Source organism: Anopheles maculipalpis, chromosome 3RL, assembly GCF_943734695.1.
Source record: "Anopheles maculipalpis chromosome 3RL, idAnoMacuDA_375_x, whole genome shotgun sequence".
Taxonomy (NCBI): Eukaryota; Metazoa; Arthropoda; class Insecta; order Diptera; family Culicidae; genus Anopheles; species Anopheles maculipalpis.
The window spans coordinates 63,854,460-63,873,065 of NC_064872.1; the positions used below are offsets into that span (position 1 = coordinate 63,854,460).

At 43.4% G+C, this 18,606-nt stretch overlaps 2 protein-coding genes across 2 annotated transcripts in view; one reads left to right on the plus strand and one right to left on the minus strand.

Moving 5' to 3' along the window:
* Positions 1 to 18,606, minus strand: part of LOC126562623 (uncharacterized) — a 228,752-nt gene that overhangs the window by 91,055 nt on the left and 119,091 nt on the right. The window lies entirely within an intron of this gene.
* LOC126562001 (tyrosine-protein kinase Src64B) lies at positions 11,658 to 14,298 on the plus strand. Its single transcript, XM_050218409.1, has 4 exons — positions 11,658 to 11,902; positions 12,712 to 12,925; positions 12,998 to 13,251; positions 13,327 to 14,298. Exons 1-4 carry the CDS (start codon positions 11,680 to 11,682, stop codon positions 14,247 to 14,249), a joined length of 1,614 nt encoding a protein of 537 aa, XP_050074366.1. The 5' UTR covers positions 11,658 to 11,679; the 3' UTR covers positions 14,250 to 14,298.

An 18,606-nucleotide genomic window follows, 5' to 3' on the forward strand; every position in this document is an offset into this window, starting at 1 on the left:
GTGTTTTATTCTCATGGGAAATGAATTTTGGGGAAAATTCGGGGCACGATTAATTGAGTTTTGTTTGAAGTAGAATCTATCTGCAATGTAGAGAACAAAGGTTAGTTCGATTAGTTACGATATAAGTTAGAAATTCTGGAGGATATGTCACCAATAATAATTTGTATTATTCTAACTGTTCTGTTAATTGTGTAAGCCTTCAACATTTTAATACCCAGCATATAAATCCTGCCACCAACGGGTGTCCCTTCTTAAAGTCTAATGCCCTCCAGACGTGTAGGTAGTTTGGTTCTAGCTTCATCTCCAGCAAACCAGTCAGCAGCTCCCCTGGGGAGGTTGTACGATAAATTCCCATCTCGACTTCTTATTGCAACTTCTCGCCTTCAGGGATTGCCTTCTGTTCGGTGCTTTTCCAAAGCGCACCCGAAATAGCACACAGAAGCAGCCAGAAGCAGCTCATCCCAACACGTGTGGGACCAATGCTGCCTCCCCGTAGGCTTCATCTGCGTGTATTTGCATTAATGGAATTGCTCTCAAAACTAGCCCAGCCTTCCTATATGCCTACACCCGGAGGACCGTAGGCTTGCATCGTTATTCTTAATACGCCTGTTTGACCGTGCCAAGGAAGCAAAAAGTAAGGAAAATACATCTTGCATCTGAAGTGGCCCTCCCGTAGAGGGGGGATTGAACTTAAAGAAAACAAGAAACAGACATCTCATAAGATAAGAAACTTATTTTCTTTTCTGACCACACACACACGCTTCGTTAGACGCCTCTTTTGCTGCCTGCTGCACGATTTCTGTGCTCCGTTATTGCGCCCGTTAAAATTGATCTAGCCACGCACACACAGCACCGACAGGTGCTACCGTTTTGGACTGTTGTGGGAGCCTCCGTGATCTCTGACGCACACAAGACGCAGAGTACTCTCACGTTTTGTTTTGTTGCATCTAAGGCGACCAAACAATAACCCCCTCCCCACGGGGGACTCTCTTGTTTGGATGTGAATGAATCTCGTCTGGAGCGTGATTAACTTTGGCGCTATCGCGTCCTTTGAAGGCTAGCGAACGGATGTGCGTACAGCTGCTGCAGTATAGTGTTGCTGTACAAGCAAATGTGCGGCTAGTTTAAAGCAAGCCACACACACATAATAGCACCTCGAGTGCCGATTTTGATTGAGGTAGGGTGCGGAGTGTGTGTGTGTGTATTGAAATTGAAGTGCCTCCCAATCGCCGCCATGTGGTGTGGTGTTTGTGTACTTAGGCAATTGTTTGTAGAATTATGAAGTCAACAGTAATGAGAGAGCTATCACAATTATCAGCCAGTTTATTCGGTCTTGCTTCGAACTACTAACTCAGTTTTCTAGCTTCTCTTACTTAGCAAGTTTTTCTAGAAGATGCAAACGAATATATTTGCATATATAACTGTCAATACTGTCTGTCTGTCAAACTGTCAATAATATAACTGTCAAAGAGAATTAGTAGCCAACTATGGACGAATCCATGTAATGTATGAAAATAGTAGAATGTTTGAATGAATGACGCCTTTGGGACATCCGTAGAGTTGACTGCTGTGTCGACTTTTACACGAGAGCACTGGATTTCAAATCCTACTCGCGCCATGAGGCCTGACTATCCACCCACAAAATACTAATGTGTCCGAAAAGTAAGGTGACATTGGATGTCAAAAATCGAGCGCCAAGAGAAGCCCCTTGTTTTTATTTTTCGTTTGTCAAAATATGTATGTTTTTGGCAGTTCTGCCACGTTTCAAAGTCACAACATCAACCCGGCTAGGAGTGACAATTTGTTTTCGGAGCTGCGCCGAGTGTTTTTGTCCATAATGACCATGGTCAGGTTTGTGGATCAACGAGCATGTATGAAATTTTGTTTGCGTAATGAAATAAACGCTGCGAAAACATTGCGGATGTTACAAAAAGCCTTCGGGGAAGAATCTTTCTCGAGGACTGAAGACGAGGTCCGTCCGGAGGACCATCCATCCACCACCTGGACTGACGACGCCTATGTCGTTTAAATCAAGGTTTTTGTGGTAAACAATCGTCGGTTGACGAAACGAGACCTTTCGGAACCTCCGTCCGGCGAAAGCGGCTGGATTTGTGGAAAAACAGCAGCAGGTTTTTGCATCACGGTAATGCGCCCTCCCATACGGTCATCATTTTGAGGGCGTTGAGGGAGAACTGGCACCGATATTGTTCCATATTTGACATCAGCCGACTTTTGGCTGTTCCACTAGCTAAAACGGCCGCTTCGGGGATACCGTTTTGACACTATCGAGAAGATAGAAGCCGCAGCGCCGACGGAACTAAAGGACATCCCAGGATCCGCGTTTTCCACCTGCTTCGAGGAGTGGGAGAAGAAGTGCATTGCATCGAAAGGGGATTACGTCGAAGGTGATAACCTTCATTTGACCTAATAAAAAAAACGCTAAGTCACTTTATTTTTAAGCACAGTAGTATGAAAATAGTAGGATCTGTGGATAAATTATAGGATGACGCCCTTGAAATAGGTGTCGATCTTTACACGATTCGGGCCCTGAGGACTGACTACCCACAAAAAGGATAGGTAACCTAGTGGGTCGTTAAGCCAGAAAAAGACGCCATTCTAGTGACATCCACTCAGCATAGTTCGCCTGCTGCAACCCTACAACTCTTCTTTGTTCTTCCTCTCCTCAAAATATGTCAATTTAGGCGCGTTTTATCTCTGCAGTCCTACTACTTACCGGCCAGCAACCTTGAACTTTATGCTCCTTGCTGGTAACCCTTCGCAAGAAGCGGACAATGGACTCGTGCGAGTTGAAGGTGGGCCTTTGTTTTCTTCACCCCATGTGAAAGTGTGAACGTGACAGTACAAAAGCAGAAAAATGTCACTTCTGTAGCTTACCGCTGTTGTGGAGAACTGATTAAGGGGGACAACTCCCTAGGCAGAAGGACGACCGTTTGGCCTAGGTGGGCCAGGTGTGTTCAAGTGTCTATTAGCGTTCGCTCTATGTTTTGCTTCGGTGTATATATTTTTATCTCTCTTTTTTTTTTGTTTCTATTTTTCCAACTAACATTTAACCTATTTTTTTACTTCACACAATGCTACCATGGTGTCGAATGTTTGCCACTATCAGTCACGTTACATCTCGTGTGTGATGGATTTAACAATTTTGGTGCATTTATTATAAAAAAAAAACCCACCGACCCAGTGACATTCCGGTGGTCATTGTGCAATGCAATCATTAAACACACGCTGTACCTTAACATTATGATGACCGGTTCCTCTACTCTAATGACCGGTTCGTTCCGTTCCACAGTATGGTCGGAAAAACAACGATTAGAAGTCGGCTGTGGTGTGCATAATAATAAAAAAAAAAAACGACGACAAAACTCACTTCCCGTACCGCTATAATGGATGGATGGATGGAAGTTGGGAAATGAAATATTACTATTTGTCACCGCATTTTGCGGCCCATGTTCGCGTTGGGGGTTTTGTTGGCGTATGGTGACACGACTCTCACACAAGCCGCCCTCCCGTTGAACCTTTTCGATCGATCGATAACGAACGGTGGGAATATGTTTATTTATTTGCCATCTTTTTTTTTTTTTTTTTTTTTTTTTTTGGGAGGGGATGGAGACGAGTGTAGAGCGAATGACAATCACGTTGGCGACGATTACTGACTGCCATTCCCCTCCCCTCACAGACAACGCCAAACCTTACGGTAAAGCGTGGCAGCAGCAGACGGTTCTGAATGATATCGATACATTCTCCCGAAAACACTTCACCTGCCGAGTTAAAGGGTGTGCGAGAGGGGCCAGCAGAATGTGTTTGTGGGGATGATACGTTTGACAAATTACCATCACGTCTGCCGAAAGGACCATTAAAAATGGCAATGAGTATCTAGAAAAAAACTCTGATAATAAGACGAGAATCAGTATTCCAGACATATATACATATCTTAACGATGATAATGATGAGATATGGTGCCAGGATTCTCGGTAGATGATCATTTTTCTTGCATCTGTCATAAATTTTCTTCGCCAGATTTCTGGTACTGCTGGCACCGGCAATTACCTTCCAGCTCAGATTTCTCATTTAGATGAGGAATATTTTAAATGGCACACCGAAGCACACGATCGGAATTGATAAACGATGGAACGTGGGTGGCACATATGACATTGTTGAAGTCATATTGGAGAAGACTAGAATGTACATGACACAAGAAAAGAAGTTATATTCTCGTTCAAGATTTTGTGTTAGAGTTTTGTGATTCTCCAAAACGATAAAGGAATCGTTTAAAGTTAGAAAAGCAAGTTGAATCGCTAGTCCAATACTGCGCGTCCAATACCTCTTAAGCTGCTTCTGATATTGGGTTAGTTATGGGATGAATTATATTTAAATTGTTTAAGGTTCAAACCCAATTTTAGATAGCATGTGTAATATGAACCTCGATCCTGACGTTTGAAGAGCTGCGTCGTTGTCGTTTCGGTTAACGGATCGCTTCCTGCCCCTTTAAGTAGCTTGATATCAAAGATCTCAGAGTTCCAGTCGTGTTACTGCTTTAATCCTGATCGAGTTTAGTGTGGCATACAATTTTTTCTCGTAATCTTCCTCTTTTCTGCTTCTTGGCCTGCTCAGGATTGAGCACGTCGCGTCGACATGACCAGGTCGCCAATCCGTTTCCAGGAAACTCGGTCTAGGGCTGCAGTCCGCCATCCACGATCTCTGACTCCGATATCCGACAGGTTTGACTTCACTTGATCCAGCCAACGAGCTCGCTGTGCTTCTCTACGGTTCGTGCCGAAAGGGTTGCTGAAGAGCACCTTCCTGGTGGGGCATGAGTCCGGCATCCTCATCACGTGCCGAAGCCAACGTATCTTACCGGCTTTGACTACCGTCAGGATATCAGCACCGCCAAAAAGCTCAGCTAGCTCGTGGTTCATTTTCCGTCACAACACGCTCTGCTCGCAGGCAACGCCAAAGATAGTCCTTATAGTCCGTCAGCATAGTCCAAGACTCGTATCCGTAGACGACTACCGGACGTATCAAAGTGCGGTGTATCGTACATTTCGTGTGTTGTTGGAGTATTTTGGATCGCAGGAATTTCTATCGCAGGATCACAGGAGTCCGTAGTAGACACGATTCCCCTGAACAACACGTAATGCGTTTCCTCGTAATATTTTTGCAAATCTTCCCTAGGAAATTTTATAAGATATCGATCTTTAAAGTCGTCTGTTCTTAACTTAATAAGACAATGGAGATTCATATCTACACGTCACAAATCTTTCGCCTGTCCATCAGAGCTTCATCCATACGTCGACCATGAATCCATGTCTATAAGCGAGAGGAGCTTGCGACTGTGTACTATCAAAATCAACCATCCGTTTGTCTGTAACATTCCTTTCTATCTGTTTTTCTAATGATGAATGTTTCGAATCGACAAAATTCCAAGGGTGTGCTTTCAAGTATAGAAATCCGATACAAGATGCATGATGAATCGCAAAAAACAAACACACTCACACAAAATAATCCTCCTCCTTTGCTTGTTCTAGTGTATTTTTTTTTTCGCAAATAATAACATTCGCTGCCTCCAAGACGCCAACGGGCGTGGAGTCTAGAAGACTCTAGGGATAATCTGCTCCATTCATCGTCGTTGCCTCCATCTATAGCCCACCTAATCCGCTTAAAATATTCAATCATTCGGCCGATTTTATCTACAATGTGACCGCTCCTCCCTGCCAAAACTGTGTTGTTATCACAAGGTCCTATCCGTCCGTCATGTTCAATATCCTGTAAATTCTTGAGCTCCCAAGGAAGTGTGCTCCTCCGTTGAAGGTTACCGGGGGGGATGGGAGTATGATTACGTCCGGTGTGCAATTTCCGCCATCTGTTGCGTCAGTGTGTTTGTCAAGCTTGTGATGCCAGCAGTGGTCCGTGCCGCCACGGCTCCAATATTGACACACCGATAATTAGTGGGTGGGTGTTTTCTTCTTCCCTTTGCTTACTTCCGGCCCAAAGCAAACGAACAGCGGGGGAAAAGGATATCATCCTTGGGATGTAGGTGCACGTACAGGTTGTAGAACTTAATGAGGAAAAATATTTATAATCACCTTGTCATTCCTCCCACTATTGCTTCGTTTTTTTTTTGTAATCGGAAAATGGTTTGTTTGTTGATTCCATCGTCGTTGTCGGTGTCATAATCCTTTCGGGGGGGTTGACAAAATTGGGGACGACGAGTGTTGTACGGTGTGTCAATTTCTCCTCTGCTGTCTGTGTCTGGTCTACGCTAGTCTGGGGTCGTTTAGTCGATTGGACCTGTTGCCTTCAAGGGAATGCTGGCCACACAATAGTTTGTTTATTGCCGTTGCCAAGAATATTTAAACGTTCACATAAATCCCAACATACCCCCAGCACCCCAACGCCAACAAGTTCTTGGTATGGTTGGACTTGTCTTACACTTTCCACTTTCATCGAAACACTTGAATCGTGTTTCCTTTTACAAAATTTGTCGACATATCCGGCTCGATGTGTCTTTCATCGTTTTGAAGCTTATAGACACGCTTTTGAAGAAGTCTATGCAGCCATGAAAAGGATTGCTTAGTCAGACTGGTACATCTCTTTAGATGAAGGATGATACGTCTGCAAAATTGAAAGCGAAATCGTACCATTTGACATTGAAAAATCGTTCTCCTCACTCGAAAGATTCGAATTTTCCTGATGAGAGTGCATTTTCAAGTCAATTCCCTGGCAAAAATGATTGATGTGTATTTTATGGTTGTTGCAAAAAGCTCATTAAGCTTTCCTTTGGCAGTTCTGTTTTATTTATCCATGGGTAAATTATGCAGAATTTCAAACAATTTATTATTTATGTTTCTACCCGCCAGCTTTGGTCATCCTTTAATCAATCCATTTTCGAGTTTTGAGGAAGAAAACTAAGGAACTTCGTTGAGGATTATGTTCGGATCATGCTTTGAACTTGTCATTATCCTTATTACATTTATCCGTGTTGCGTATACATCTATCTAGTTACAGTTTTTATATTGCAGTAATTATATTCTTTAGAGACAAACCATAATTTCAAATTCTTTTCGAACTATCAACTATGTTTGTTACGTGACATATAAAAAAAAGAAAGCTTTTTCGTCTAATATCGATCTAATTTGTTCGATCAAAACGTCAGATCACAGATGCCTTCCATCTTTCAATTACTCACACTACGAATTATTTTTTTCGCATCACTTACCACCGGACCTTAATAGAGCGTAATGAGATCTATTAGCATCGCTAGCGATATTAAGTAATTTATCTCATTTATGCTTCTCCCAGCATTAGCATATTCTTCCATTTCGATTGCGCTTTCAACCGAGAGCGCCACAGCAAAAGGAAGCATCCAAATTAACAAGCATTTGCTAGCCCTACCCGACGGGGCTTATATTTGCAAGATGCCAAAAAGCAATCTGATGAAGCTGCAGTATGAGTGCTTTTACGCCTTGGACATTTTTTTTAAAATAATTTTATCTTTCCAGCAAAATGAACACTAAAATGCCGGATGACGACGCACCACTGTCACGTGAAAGTATAATTTATTAATTAACTTTTACTGGTCGAATGCGAAATATATGTATGTGTGTGTACGCGGCCAATACATTCTATTAGCGCCCCAAAGGGAAATTTGTTAACCTCCAACACTCTATCCCCTTCTGGAAAGACGGCTGAAGAGATCCCTCTTACGCCCGGTAAGATAAGCTAAAGTTTACAGTCAGAAAGAATCATCATCATACTGCAGCGGTACTTGAAATTTGCTCTCATTCAATTATGGCCGGTAATGGAGCGTGTCATTTCACTGGCGAGAGGTATCGCCTTTTTTTATTCCCTTCCACCAAACGATTGCCATTTGGGGAGGCTGAGACGCGAGTGACATTGTGGATTGGAGATTGTTTGCATGCAATTTTTCACCAAGGAAGAAGGAAGCGGTCTCTTCCCACTGGCTGGGGCAATACCTTAAGGAGTTTCGTAATTGGAGCACATCTTAGGAAAAGTCCGTATGCGGAGCGTGGCGACACCCCAGCCACGATCATTAAGATCTTGTTCAAGGACTTCTGTTTGGAGCGGAATTTGTTGGCTGATGTATACGATAATTTGAAATGGCTAAAGGTTATGATTAGGTTAGAGAAATCAAATTCACGATTGCTTTTTTTTGCCTTGCCTGACTGCTATTTACCGTATACATTTTTGAAATGAGCTGCAAATTATTTTCTCCGCCATATTCGTAAATGTATTTTCTACCGAGGGGCTTCGTAACGAGTAGCTTCGTAACGAGTAGCTGCGGGTACGGCATAAAAATTGATCTGTCCTCCCTCTCAAACCACGGCTTCGAACCCGAGCGAAACATTTTTTTTCCAATGGTAACATAAAGATGCGAAATGTGTTTGCTGGATTTATCAATAATTAAAATGCATAAATGTGTACGTTTGCAGCCCTCTGCAGCAGTTGCAGCATTATTTGCGCGCACTCTACTGTCGGTTCCGTTCCGTACCCGCAGCAGGGAAAGTCACTAGTCGGCCAGTCGTTTTGTCTCGCGTGTGTTTCGTTCGAAAAGATTTCTCCATCCGTATGCACGCATATGTTTGGTACCTTCCCGCGGCGTTTGCGGAGACCTCTGCCCTATCCTTCAACGTTTGTGAAACAAACGGATCGAATGACAAGCGATGCAGCGACGGGAATGCTGCAACGCCTGCAATAAACGAAGAATTCCCCATTTCTAGGGGACGGATACCATTAAAACCCATCTGGATTGTGGCTCTTGTGCATCTCTTGAAGGTTAAAACACACATGCAGGGTGGCGCTATGTGTTCCAATGTGTTTAATGTCCTTTCTTTATTCTTGGTTCGTTCTCAGTCGAGGGAGGAACTTTTCATAAGACATTTGTTTGAGTTACATCTTATAGTCCCTTCTTCTATTTTGACATAGGTTATTCCCTTCTGTTTTCATTTAGTTTTGTGTCAAAATTCGCATATTCAGATGTTTGTATTTTCAAGCCACAACATCAGATTTTGTGTGCACTAAAGATGAGTATAAAAACGTTTTTGGTGAATTAATTCTCTTAGTATTCACTCTCAATTCTTATTGGGAATTGATTCATTTAATTATTCCTCAACTCATTCATTTAACAAACGACTCTCAAAAAAGTTGTTAGAACTCTCGCCTAATCGTCACCTCTTTACATAAAATTATGTTTCAATAAGCGACATTTACAAGTCCGTAATGCTTTTTTTTCTCCCGCATCGATACTTTTTGCCGAATATTACGCTCCGAAAGGTGCGCCTTGCTGATCTGCCCCAGCTCTTGTTGCATCCCTCCATCCCGGATTTCCCCGCTGTATCGTCAACGTCCAGACGTTACGGCTTCTGAGATGTGGAAGTCAGCTCGTCGGTCGTCAAAATGTCCTCGCGATTTTCTTCTCCAGTCGTTGCTACAACTGGATCATTGTTGAAGGTGTGCTTCGGACTGCCGGCATTCGTGCTATGGCCATACACGTTGTCTGATCGCTTCCCTCCTCGCGAATGTGCTTCCCTACCGGTTCTTTCTGTTGCAGCGACCACCAGCTCGTGTTCCGCCACAAAAGTGTTGTCTAAACTCTCTGCGATTAGAATCTCTCTGACAACTATTAACGCCTTTAGAGTGCGTGAGTTAATTAGAACGACTCCGAAAAAAGTTGCGATTTGAATCACAAAAAGAGTTGTTAAAACTCTTTGTGAGGAGTACATTTATATCATTCATTAGAAAGACTTAAATCACTCCCTCACTCCTACTCAGTACCAGTGGCAGATTAAACCCGTCAGGGGAAGGTAAGGGAAAAATCTGCGAACCACGGGAGGAGGTTCTTTATATAGTCGGGGCCCCTTACCAGCTCGGGGCTCCCCGTAGTCGCGGTTCTATTTTGTTTAGGTGTTGCAAAACCTGAGAATGTTTTGGTTTTTGGTTAAGGTCTATCCCGTTAATGTGATTCGGCTTTTTCTTCCTCTCTCTATAATGTAGTCCACCATAAAATATGTTTTGAGCCCGTTTGTTTGTATCGTTTGTGGGTGTTCTTTTGCGGTTGCTCTACGTACGGTGATGCTTCTATGTGCGTGTGGCCATGTGTGATATCTTCGCACGCGTCAGTATGTACCCGTGCATGTGTACGATCGACCATGGTCTCTACTCTTACGATTGCAAATATTCACGTTAACGTTGGCCGGCTTCATCCAGACGTGACTTCATGCTGAAGGGGGCGTTTTGGCTGCAGACGGAGTTACAATTTGTATTTCTACTATATGAGGGTGCACGCGAATGCTGCTGTGTATGTGTAGAATTTTCTAGCTTCATCGTGTTGCTTATTCATTTAAGCGATATTGGATGCATGTTATATTGAGTTGGATTACATTGGCAACAATGTGAGTTAATAAGCGGAAAGACTTAGTTAACGAATTTCCTTCCAAAAGTAGTGAATGAAGTACTAAAATTTCTTTTTTTTCCCTCTTCTTTCTTTCTTTCCTTTCAGAGACAATCTTAGCAAATCGCCGACCGGCTTTTCAGATCACTTGATCTGTACCACATCTCATCCCATAAGTTCTAGGGCGAACCGTGTCTCTGCAAAACTTTCCCCCGGAACACTATGATTGGTGCACTGGTCGCGGAAGCGAAACGAACGTCAGCAACCACGACGACGTCGAAGAATCATTGCAATTTGTCGTTCGTCGATTTGCATAGTTGCAACACAAAGTTTCCCGAGGGAATTCTTCCGTTCGTGTAGGAAAGTTTGTAGCATCGCATAAGAACGAAGGCACCCAGACTGTGTACCTCTGCATGACGAGCGGGACATTCATTGCTGTTCCGTGTTTAACCGACACACAGCGCAGGACAGTGTGTAGCAAAACATTCCCAACGGCAGGCAAAGAACAGATAGCGCTCGAGCCTGAGGGCAGCAAATGCTGTTGCTTGTCCAAAGTTTAGCGTTTGTAGGGTTGGCTAATGAAAAAAGTTACCAACCATCAGGATTACTCTGCTATCACTGCTGTGAAGTGATCTCGTCCAGGAACTGAAAGCGGAATATACAAACAAAAAGGATGCTACACCGTTGTACCATGTGAGGAAGCGGCGAGGCTATTAGTTTGTGAGGAGACACCCGAGCAGTAGTTGTCACCGTCTCAGTACGCAGCCTTGAAGCAATTAGTATCCATTCATTAGCTCTCCGGCACAGTGGAAAAGAGCTCCATTTTCAAGTGACCTCCTAACGCAGTGCGACTGGTTTGCCTATCTCCCCAAATGAGGATTCCTTCAACGAGCATCACACGTCCACGGTTGTTGTCATCGTCATTTTCGGTCAGCTCGCTACCCTACACGCCATCCTCATCCTGTCCGTCGCCATTGTGCATAGCAACATTCTCACCAATACCGGGCTACCCGTGGTTACGGTCCGATAGCCGGACGTGAAATCCAGCAACACCAGTAGCATCATCCAAAGCAGCAGCAGCGGCAAGAATAGTCGATAGCTGATAGAGCAAAGAGCTGGAATATCTGGTATCTTTGCGTACCTCGTGCGGTGTGCGAAGGTTTATCCGATAAGGACGAGAAGTAGCGGGGCAGTTGCGTGTGTATCGCTAGAATTGTTTGCCCGTTCCGTGCAACCTCGAACGCGCCACGATGGGCAATAAATGTTGCAGCAAACGGCAGGATCAGGAACTAGCGCTTACCTATCCCGGCGGCTACAAGAAGGGTGATAGCAGCTTCAACTCAAACCTCTCCGGACCGAAACACAACAATGGCGGTTCGATCGATTCCCGGTACACGCCCGATCCGAACCGGGGACAGCTTATAAAACACCCGAAGGGTGGCGTAGACATCATCCGGCCACGAACGACACCGCGTAAGTATTTTAGGTTTGGTAGTCGAAACGTTTCTTATTGCCACTTCAAGACTTTCGAGCGACGAATCAAAATATTGAATGTTTTGCAATATTTTTAATCATTTATTTTTTTGTAATATTGGATCTCTGATCCATACTTATTAGCACTCCTAATGAGCTTCCTGAATTTGATTTCTTTTATTGAAGAAAAAAGTGTCGCGCTTGACTGATAACTTAGGTTGACTATCTTCCATCTTTCAATTACTTCGCATGGCTTTAGACTAGTGTAAGCCTTGTTCCATGCTTTGTTTCACTGTTTTGAAGTGGAATTTCCAGAGCGTTAAATGTCTGACCCGTCTTCCTCCTTTTCCTACAAATGCGTAGCCCGTTTGTGCATCAAAGCCGAACGATTCTTATCTATTGCGAGGTCTTACGGACCTGTCTATAACTTCTTGCCATCAAGTAGCAAGCCGTGCGAGCTATTATGGATTGTTATGCCGTTGATTACATCAGCTGTGTTTACGAACCGAATCGCGGGTAGCTAGCGGTTTCGGATCAGTACAAGCACACGCTTATCACTCACTTATGTTCTTGATACACCACCCTCCCAGGGGTCAACTAAAGGAGATGCTGGCTATGGCTGGATGCGATATTATTGTTAGCACACCATCCCATAATGGAAGCTCATTAGTAGTGGCAGAGCAAAATAACATGCGTACAATGTGTGTTTTTGTCAACAAAATATTGCGTGCTGGAGTTGAACAAATAGTTGGAAAATATAAATAAACCCGAGAGATACCTTCTTATATGCTTTGTTTATTTCCATCTAGTTCTACCTGGCCATAACACGAGAAGGATAGTGGTAGCGCTTTACAACTACAATGCACGCGAAGAAACGGACGTCAGCTTCGTCAAAGGGGACCGGATGGAGGTCCTCGACGATACGGAATCGGACTGGTGGCGTGTTGTACATCTAAAAACCCGCCAGGAAGGTCTCATTCCGTGGAACTTTGTTGCCGAAGATCGCAGTGTCAACAGTGAAGAGTATGCGCCTCTCGTCGGTGTAGTATTTCCGCAAAAAATTGTATGAACTAATGAAAACTCTTCCCATTTTAGCTGGTTCTTTGAGAATGTTTCACGGAAAGAGGCGGACAAATTGCTGCTGGCAAACGAGAACCCACGCGGTACCTTCTTGGTGCGACCGTCCGAGCACAATCCGAACGGGTTCTCGCTGTCGGTGAAAGATTGGGAGGAAAGTCGAGGCTATCACGTAAAACACTACAAGATCAAACCACTGGACAATGGAGGCTACTATATTGCAACGAATCAAACGTTCCCATCGCTCCCGGCACTGGTGATGGCATATTCAAGTGAGTCTCTCAGCGAAGTCTTCCCACCATGTTGAAACTCTTACTCAAGCTTTCGATTTTACTTTCTTTTTACAGAGAATGCCCTCGGACTGTGTCACGTACTGTCTAGTCCCTGTCCAAAGCCGCAACCACAGGTGTGGGACCTTGGTCCAGAACTGCGCGACAAATGGGAAATCAATCGCAACGAGATTCAGCTCATCCGCAAGCTCGGCCACGGTAACTTCGGCGAAGTGTACTACGGCAAATGGCGAAACAATATCGAGGTGGCGGTAAAAACGCTCCGCGAAGGTACCATGTCAACGCAAGCGTTCCTCCAGGAAGCGGCCATTATGAAAAAGTTCCGCCACAGTCGACTGGTGGCACTGTATGCGGTTTGCTCCAAGGAGGAACCGATCTACATCGTGCAGGAGTACATGTCCAAGGGCAGCTTGCTCGACTTTCTCCGCACCGGCGATGGGCAGTTCCTACAGTTTGAGGATCTGATCTACATAGCGGCACAGGTCGCCTCCGGCATGGAGTATCTCGAGCTGAAGCAGCTGATCCATCGCGATCTTGCCGCCCGGAATGTGCTGATCGGCGAGAACAACGTGGCAAAGATCTGTGATTTCGGGCTGGCGCGCGTGATAGCGGACGATGAGTACTGTCCGAAGCAGGGTTCCCGGTTCCCGGTCAAGTGGACCGCACCGGAAGCGATCGTGTACGGCAAGTTCTCGATCAAGTCGGACGTCTGGTCGTACGGTATACTGCTGATGGAGCTGTTCACGTACGGGCAGGTGCCGTACCCGGGCATGCACAGTCGCGAGGTGATCGAGCAGATCGAGCGCGGCTACCGGATGCCTAAACCGACCGCGCACCATCTACCGGACGACATCTACAGCTTGATGCTGAAGTGCTGGGACGCGATACCGGACAAGCGGCCCACGTTCGAGTTTTTGAACCACTATTTCCAAAACTTTACCATCACCTCGGAGGTGCCGTACCGAGAGGTGCAGGATTAAGCGTGAGATCGTGTGTGTTTAGGGGTTTAGGGAATCATAAGCACGCGCATCATGCGACAGCAGAATGTTGTGCGACATCAGAAACACATTAAGTAGTACCATTTTGCTGGTCTCTTCGTTCGCCAACACGCACACGCACACACCAGTTCCGGCTTCAGCAGTTTTGTTTGTTTTGATCATTCGGTATCTTGCTAGCAGGAGTTTCCTAGCGGAGTAGGTGGAATGGAATAGAAGAAGACGAAGAAGAAGAAGGGATCCGTACTAAAAAATGGAAGACGCGCACAATTTCATCTAATTAGTTAGATGCTGCAAGTATAAGTTTTTTTCTTAACTAAACGTTTAATCCTCTTTTCCACTAGTGAATAACGAAGCATAAGCGTAGCTGCGAAAATTGTTCAGCTCCAGTTGCCAATTCAAACATTAAAAAAACTGTACTTCATCCTTGTTGGATGGTGATGAGCTTGTGCAATAGGCACACTGTGCCTCCTTACTCACGAGCAAGTCTGCGCATTTACCGAGTGTCCCTTAGGTATGACAAATGTTGTAGTACATAATATAAGGTATTTTATGGCACAGAGAGAAGATCGGTTGTATGTGATGGTCCTCAAAAACAGATACACACAAGAAAACAATCACGTACAGTTTGCTAGCGGCATAAGGGATGAAATAGACATACGAGACTTATTTTAACTTTCCGCAAAATGACAGGAAAAAAGTAGACATGATCGATAGGACACAAAACTGGTGTGCGTGTGTGCGGTTGCATATAACGAGCGGAATCACGGGCGTACATCGTGGGTTCACCAGGCTTTTCCTGAACGTTATTAGTTTTAAACGTGTATGCTTAAGAACAGAAAGGTGGAAACAAACACATACACAGTGTAGTAGTAATTAAAGTAAATTCGGGACAGCCCTTTTTCTTCTCCACGCTCTAATGTGTGCCAGAAGAAGGGAACACACAAAGTAAAAAAAAAACACGAATAAAACCACATAACAGAATTGTGGAACCACTTGCGAGAATTTTTCAAAATGACACTGGAACTTTGCAATCATATAAGGGAATGTAGCATACAGTTCGGCTAAATATTGTAACACAACTGTTGAAATATTGGCAAAAAATCCCCCAAGTGATGCAACAGTTCCATTTTATGGAACCCGAAACCTTATAATAGTAACTGGAGATCGGTTAGAAGTTAACTAGTGTCGTGAAATCGCTTTTGTGAGCGGGAGAATCAGCCGTAACTTTGGTGGTCCCCTCCCCCCCCCACCCCCTTTTCCCCACGGTTTCTTCTGCTCCCCATTTCTACACTCCCCTTTTGCTGCACCTGTATCTATCTCTCTCTCTTTCTCTCTGCCCGTCCAACCATATACATATTATATACATATGTGACTGTGTGTTGTGTGGAACTGTGCGGAAGAAGATGAGATTATGAAAACGTCAAAAGTCAGTTAGGGGGGGGGGGGGGGAGAGAAATAGACGGAAAACGATTAAGGAAAGTAGGAAAGAAAAAGGAAAAAAACCAAAGTTCAAATGTTATTCTTCTAATTCTAAAATTTGTGTAAGCGTAGGTTTTGAGATTTATTTAAAACAAACAGCAGCAACAACAACAACAAAATCTGGACTTGTAAAACAGAATGACGCGATCACACTCGATCGATCGCTCTCGTCCTTTTTGCGGTAAAGCTAGTAGCTTTACCTGTACGCGGTAGTAGTAGTTGCGCAGTTTTTTTTCTTTGTGTAAAGTAATATTGAATAGTTTACTGTTCTGTCTCTCTTCGTTTGTCTTTCATCTTCCGTCAACCCTGTCCTAATAGCTATGTGTAATCGCGAACTCTTTGCGAAAGATAATAGAAACAACCACAAAATCGTTTGGTTCGAAAAAGAGAACAAAAATGGCCAAGAAGCAATCTGTTGCGTAGTAGAAGTAAAAATAAAAACGAAAACCATGCTTAGAACATAAAACAATGGATAATCTTCAAGATAGGAACAGGTGGTATGCGAGTGTTCACGCTAAAGGAACAAACGTGGATATGTGTGTGTGTTTGTGTGTGTGTGTTGTAGCTTTTCGGTTTAAGAATTCGTTATTTAGGAAGAAGGAGTCGAAGGACATACAAGAACTAGTAGGGAAAACGAGAAAATTAACCTAACAAATTGCACAAAGAAAAAGACATTTCCACATGCCCTTGTTTTCGAGTTCTTGTGCGTGTAGTACTGCATCAAACCTTTTGCTTCACACGAAGCTATAACGAAACGAAGGCAAATCTCTAGTCCCTGGCGGTGTGAAGTGTACATGCCAACTGTCCTTGTTCTTAATATTTCCTCTTTTTTCTAAACTATACAATCATTTTTTTAACTTAAAGAAAAAGTAGAAGCAGATTGGTGCGTTGGGGGGTGTAAGTGGTGGATGAACCTTTTTTTTTTTTAACGAGGATGTGGCGCACAATCGTTTTTGAATCAAATGTGTCTTCAAACTGCCATAGAAAAAACAAGTCGGGGTGGAAAAGAAAGGTGTGTCGCACAATCCTGGGTGTGCCACCATAGGTGTAACTACTATTCACAAATTCCTCAGCCCATCTACTTCCTGGACAGTGGATTAGATTTTTTTTCTCTTATATATGTATGGGTTTTTCCCCCCTTCTTTTGTAAGTAGAAGTGTGCATTAATTAGAAGAAAAGCGCAGCAAACAGGTGTCGATCGAAACAGTAGAGAGATCGCGAGGATGGTAGTAGTTATTTCCTCGAAGTAAATATACAAACCACGCATTAAACCGAACCGGAAACAATAATAAACATGTGCATTTCGACAGGTTTCGATCATGACCCATCCACAAAAACACACAAAACAGCAACACACCAACATACAACAAGTGGGTCAGTCTCTTTAACGGGATTGACAAATTTTATCAGAAAAACTGAGCAGAGAAATTTCGAGTGCAAGAAAACCTTTACCGAACCAAACTCGTACATCGTTGAAACCCAACACGCACCTACAAGGATTTCTTCTACTATTAAATACCAGAACAGAATAGGAAAGGCAAGAAACACTTCCACATATACGACGCAAGGAGCGCGAAAGAAAGCGAGGAACAGCGAGAGACATTAAAACATATGGTACACGCGTAAGTAAAGCATAAAGTAAACTCTAAATTAAATTAGATATAAACGAGCATATAAGTAAAAATTGGGATCGGAAAACGTGAAAGAACGAAGAAGAAGGTTCGTAATATAAAGTATCGAACAAGTCGAAGGCATCGTACCGGATTTTGTGTAGAAGACGGATGGGCAGCGGAGGTGCAAATGGGTGCAAAACGAAAATAAAACAAAATACAAATACACAACATACAAAAACGCCAATCGAACATCGATCATCCACGCTCATTTTACTCCAGAAGCCTTGAGAGCGCGCGAAAAAAAAATCGATCAGGAAAAAATTGTCTGATGACTTTTTTTTTTTTGCAGGGAAAGCGGACACAAACCAAGAGAAGTACCTCCTCCCCTTGTGCATTTGTGTGCGCGTGTGTGCTTTATCCTTTTTGCTTGCACGAATTCGTGTTGCCTACAGGGGAAGCGTGTCCGATTTTGACCGATTTTTCACTGTTTTTTTGTGTATATGTTTCGCTCCCACGTAAGGAGTGCCGAAAGTACGTTGATCGGAAAATTTTTATCCACATAAATGAAGCATTTTATTGAGAAAATGAGTGTGTTTGGAGGTGTTGTTGAGGCAAACCAAGTGTGCTGGTGGTTTTTAACGAAAAGAAATGGTTAATAGAAGAACTTCTGCTTTCTGTGCAAGCAACTAACAGACCTAACATACATTAACACAGGTCGCAAGGAAATTTATTACATTTTTATTTTTCTCGGAAGCTTAACCTGTCTGTAATATACTATAAAACAACAAAAAAAAAAACTTCCATACATAAACACACACACGCGCCAAAACTGCACATCCTACATATAATCTAGATAAACACAAAGAAACAAACTATTCCGACCAACATTCACCGGTTTTTTTAGAAACAATAATGGTATTTCATAATGAAACGTTTCCAATCACAAATAAACCAGCCAAGCTAAACTAACAAACCACAATGCACTCTTTACACGACCGGAAGGAACGGGAATAGTATTTAAAGGATTTAAAAGTAAACCATTACCCTTACATTACCAACAAACCACTCTCCCAAACACGAACACATATTTAGCTACTTTTACGTCTCATTTTCACACAACGGCTAACAAAAAAAAAAAGAAGGAGAAAATATGAAACAAAACGACATTTAGTACACTTACTGCTACTACTCTATTACTACTACTAAAGTGGACGTTTTACAAGCAAAGGCGCGTGTGCATTTGGTTC

What these genes read in the sequence shown, in the direction of transcription:
- LOC126562001 (XM_050218409.1), top strand. Translation starts at nt 11,680, where the DNA reads ATGGGCAATAAATGTTGCAGCAAACGGCAGGATCAGGAACTAGCGCTT. An exon ending in CGCAGTGTCAACAGTGAAGA is followed by an intron (nt 12,926 to 12,997) that starts GTATGCGCCTCT and finishes TTCCCATTTTAG; the next exon opens with CTGGTTCTTTGAGAATGTTT. An exon ending in ACTGGTGATGGCATATTCAA is followed by an intron (nt 13,252 to 13,326) that starts GTGAGTCTCTCA and finishes TTCTTTTTACAG; the next exon opens with AGAATGCCCTCGGACTGTGT.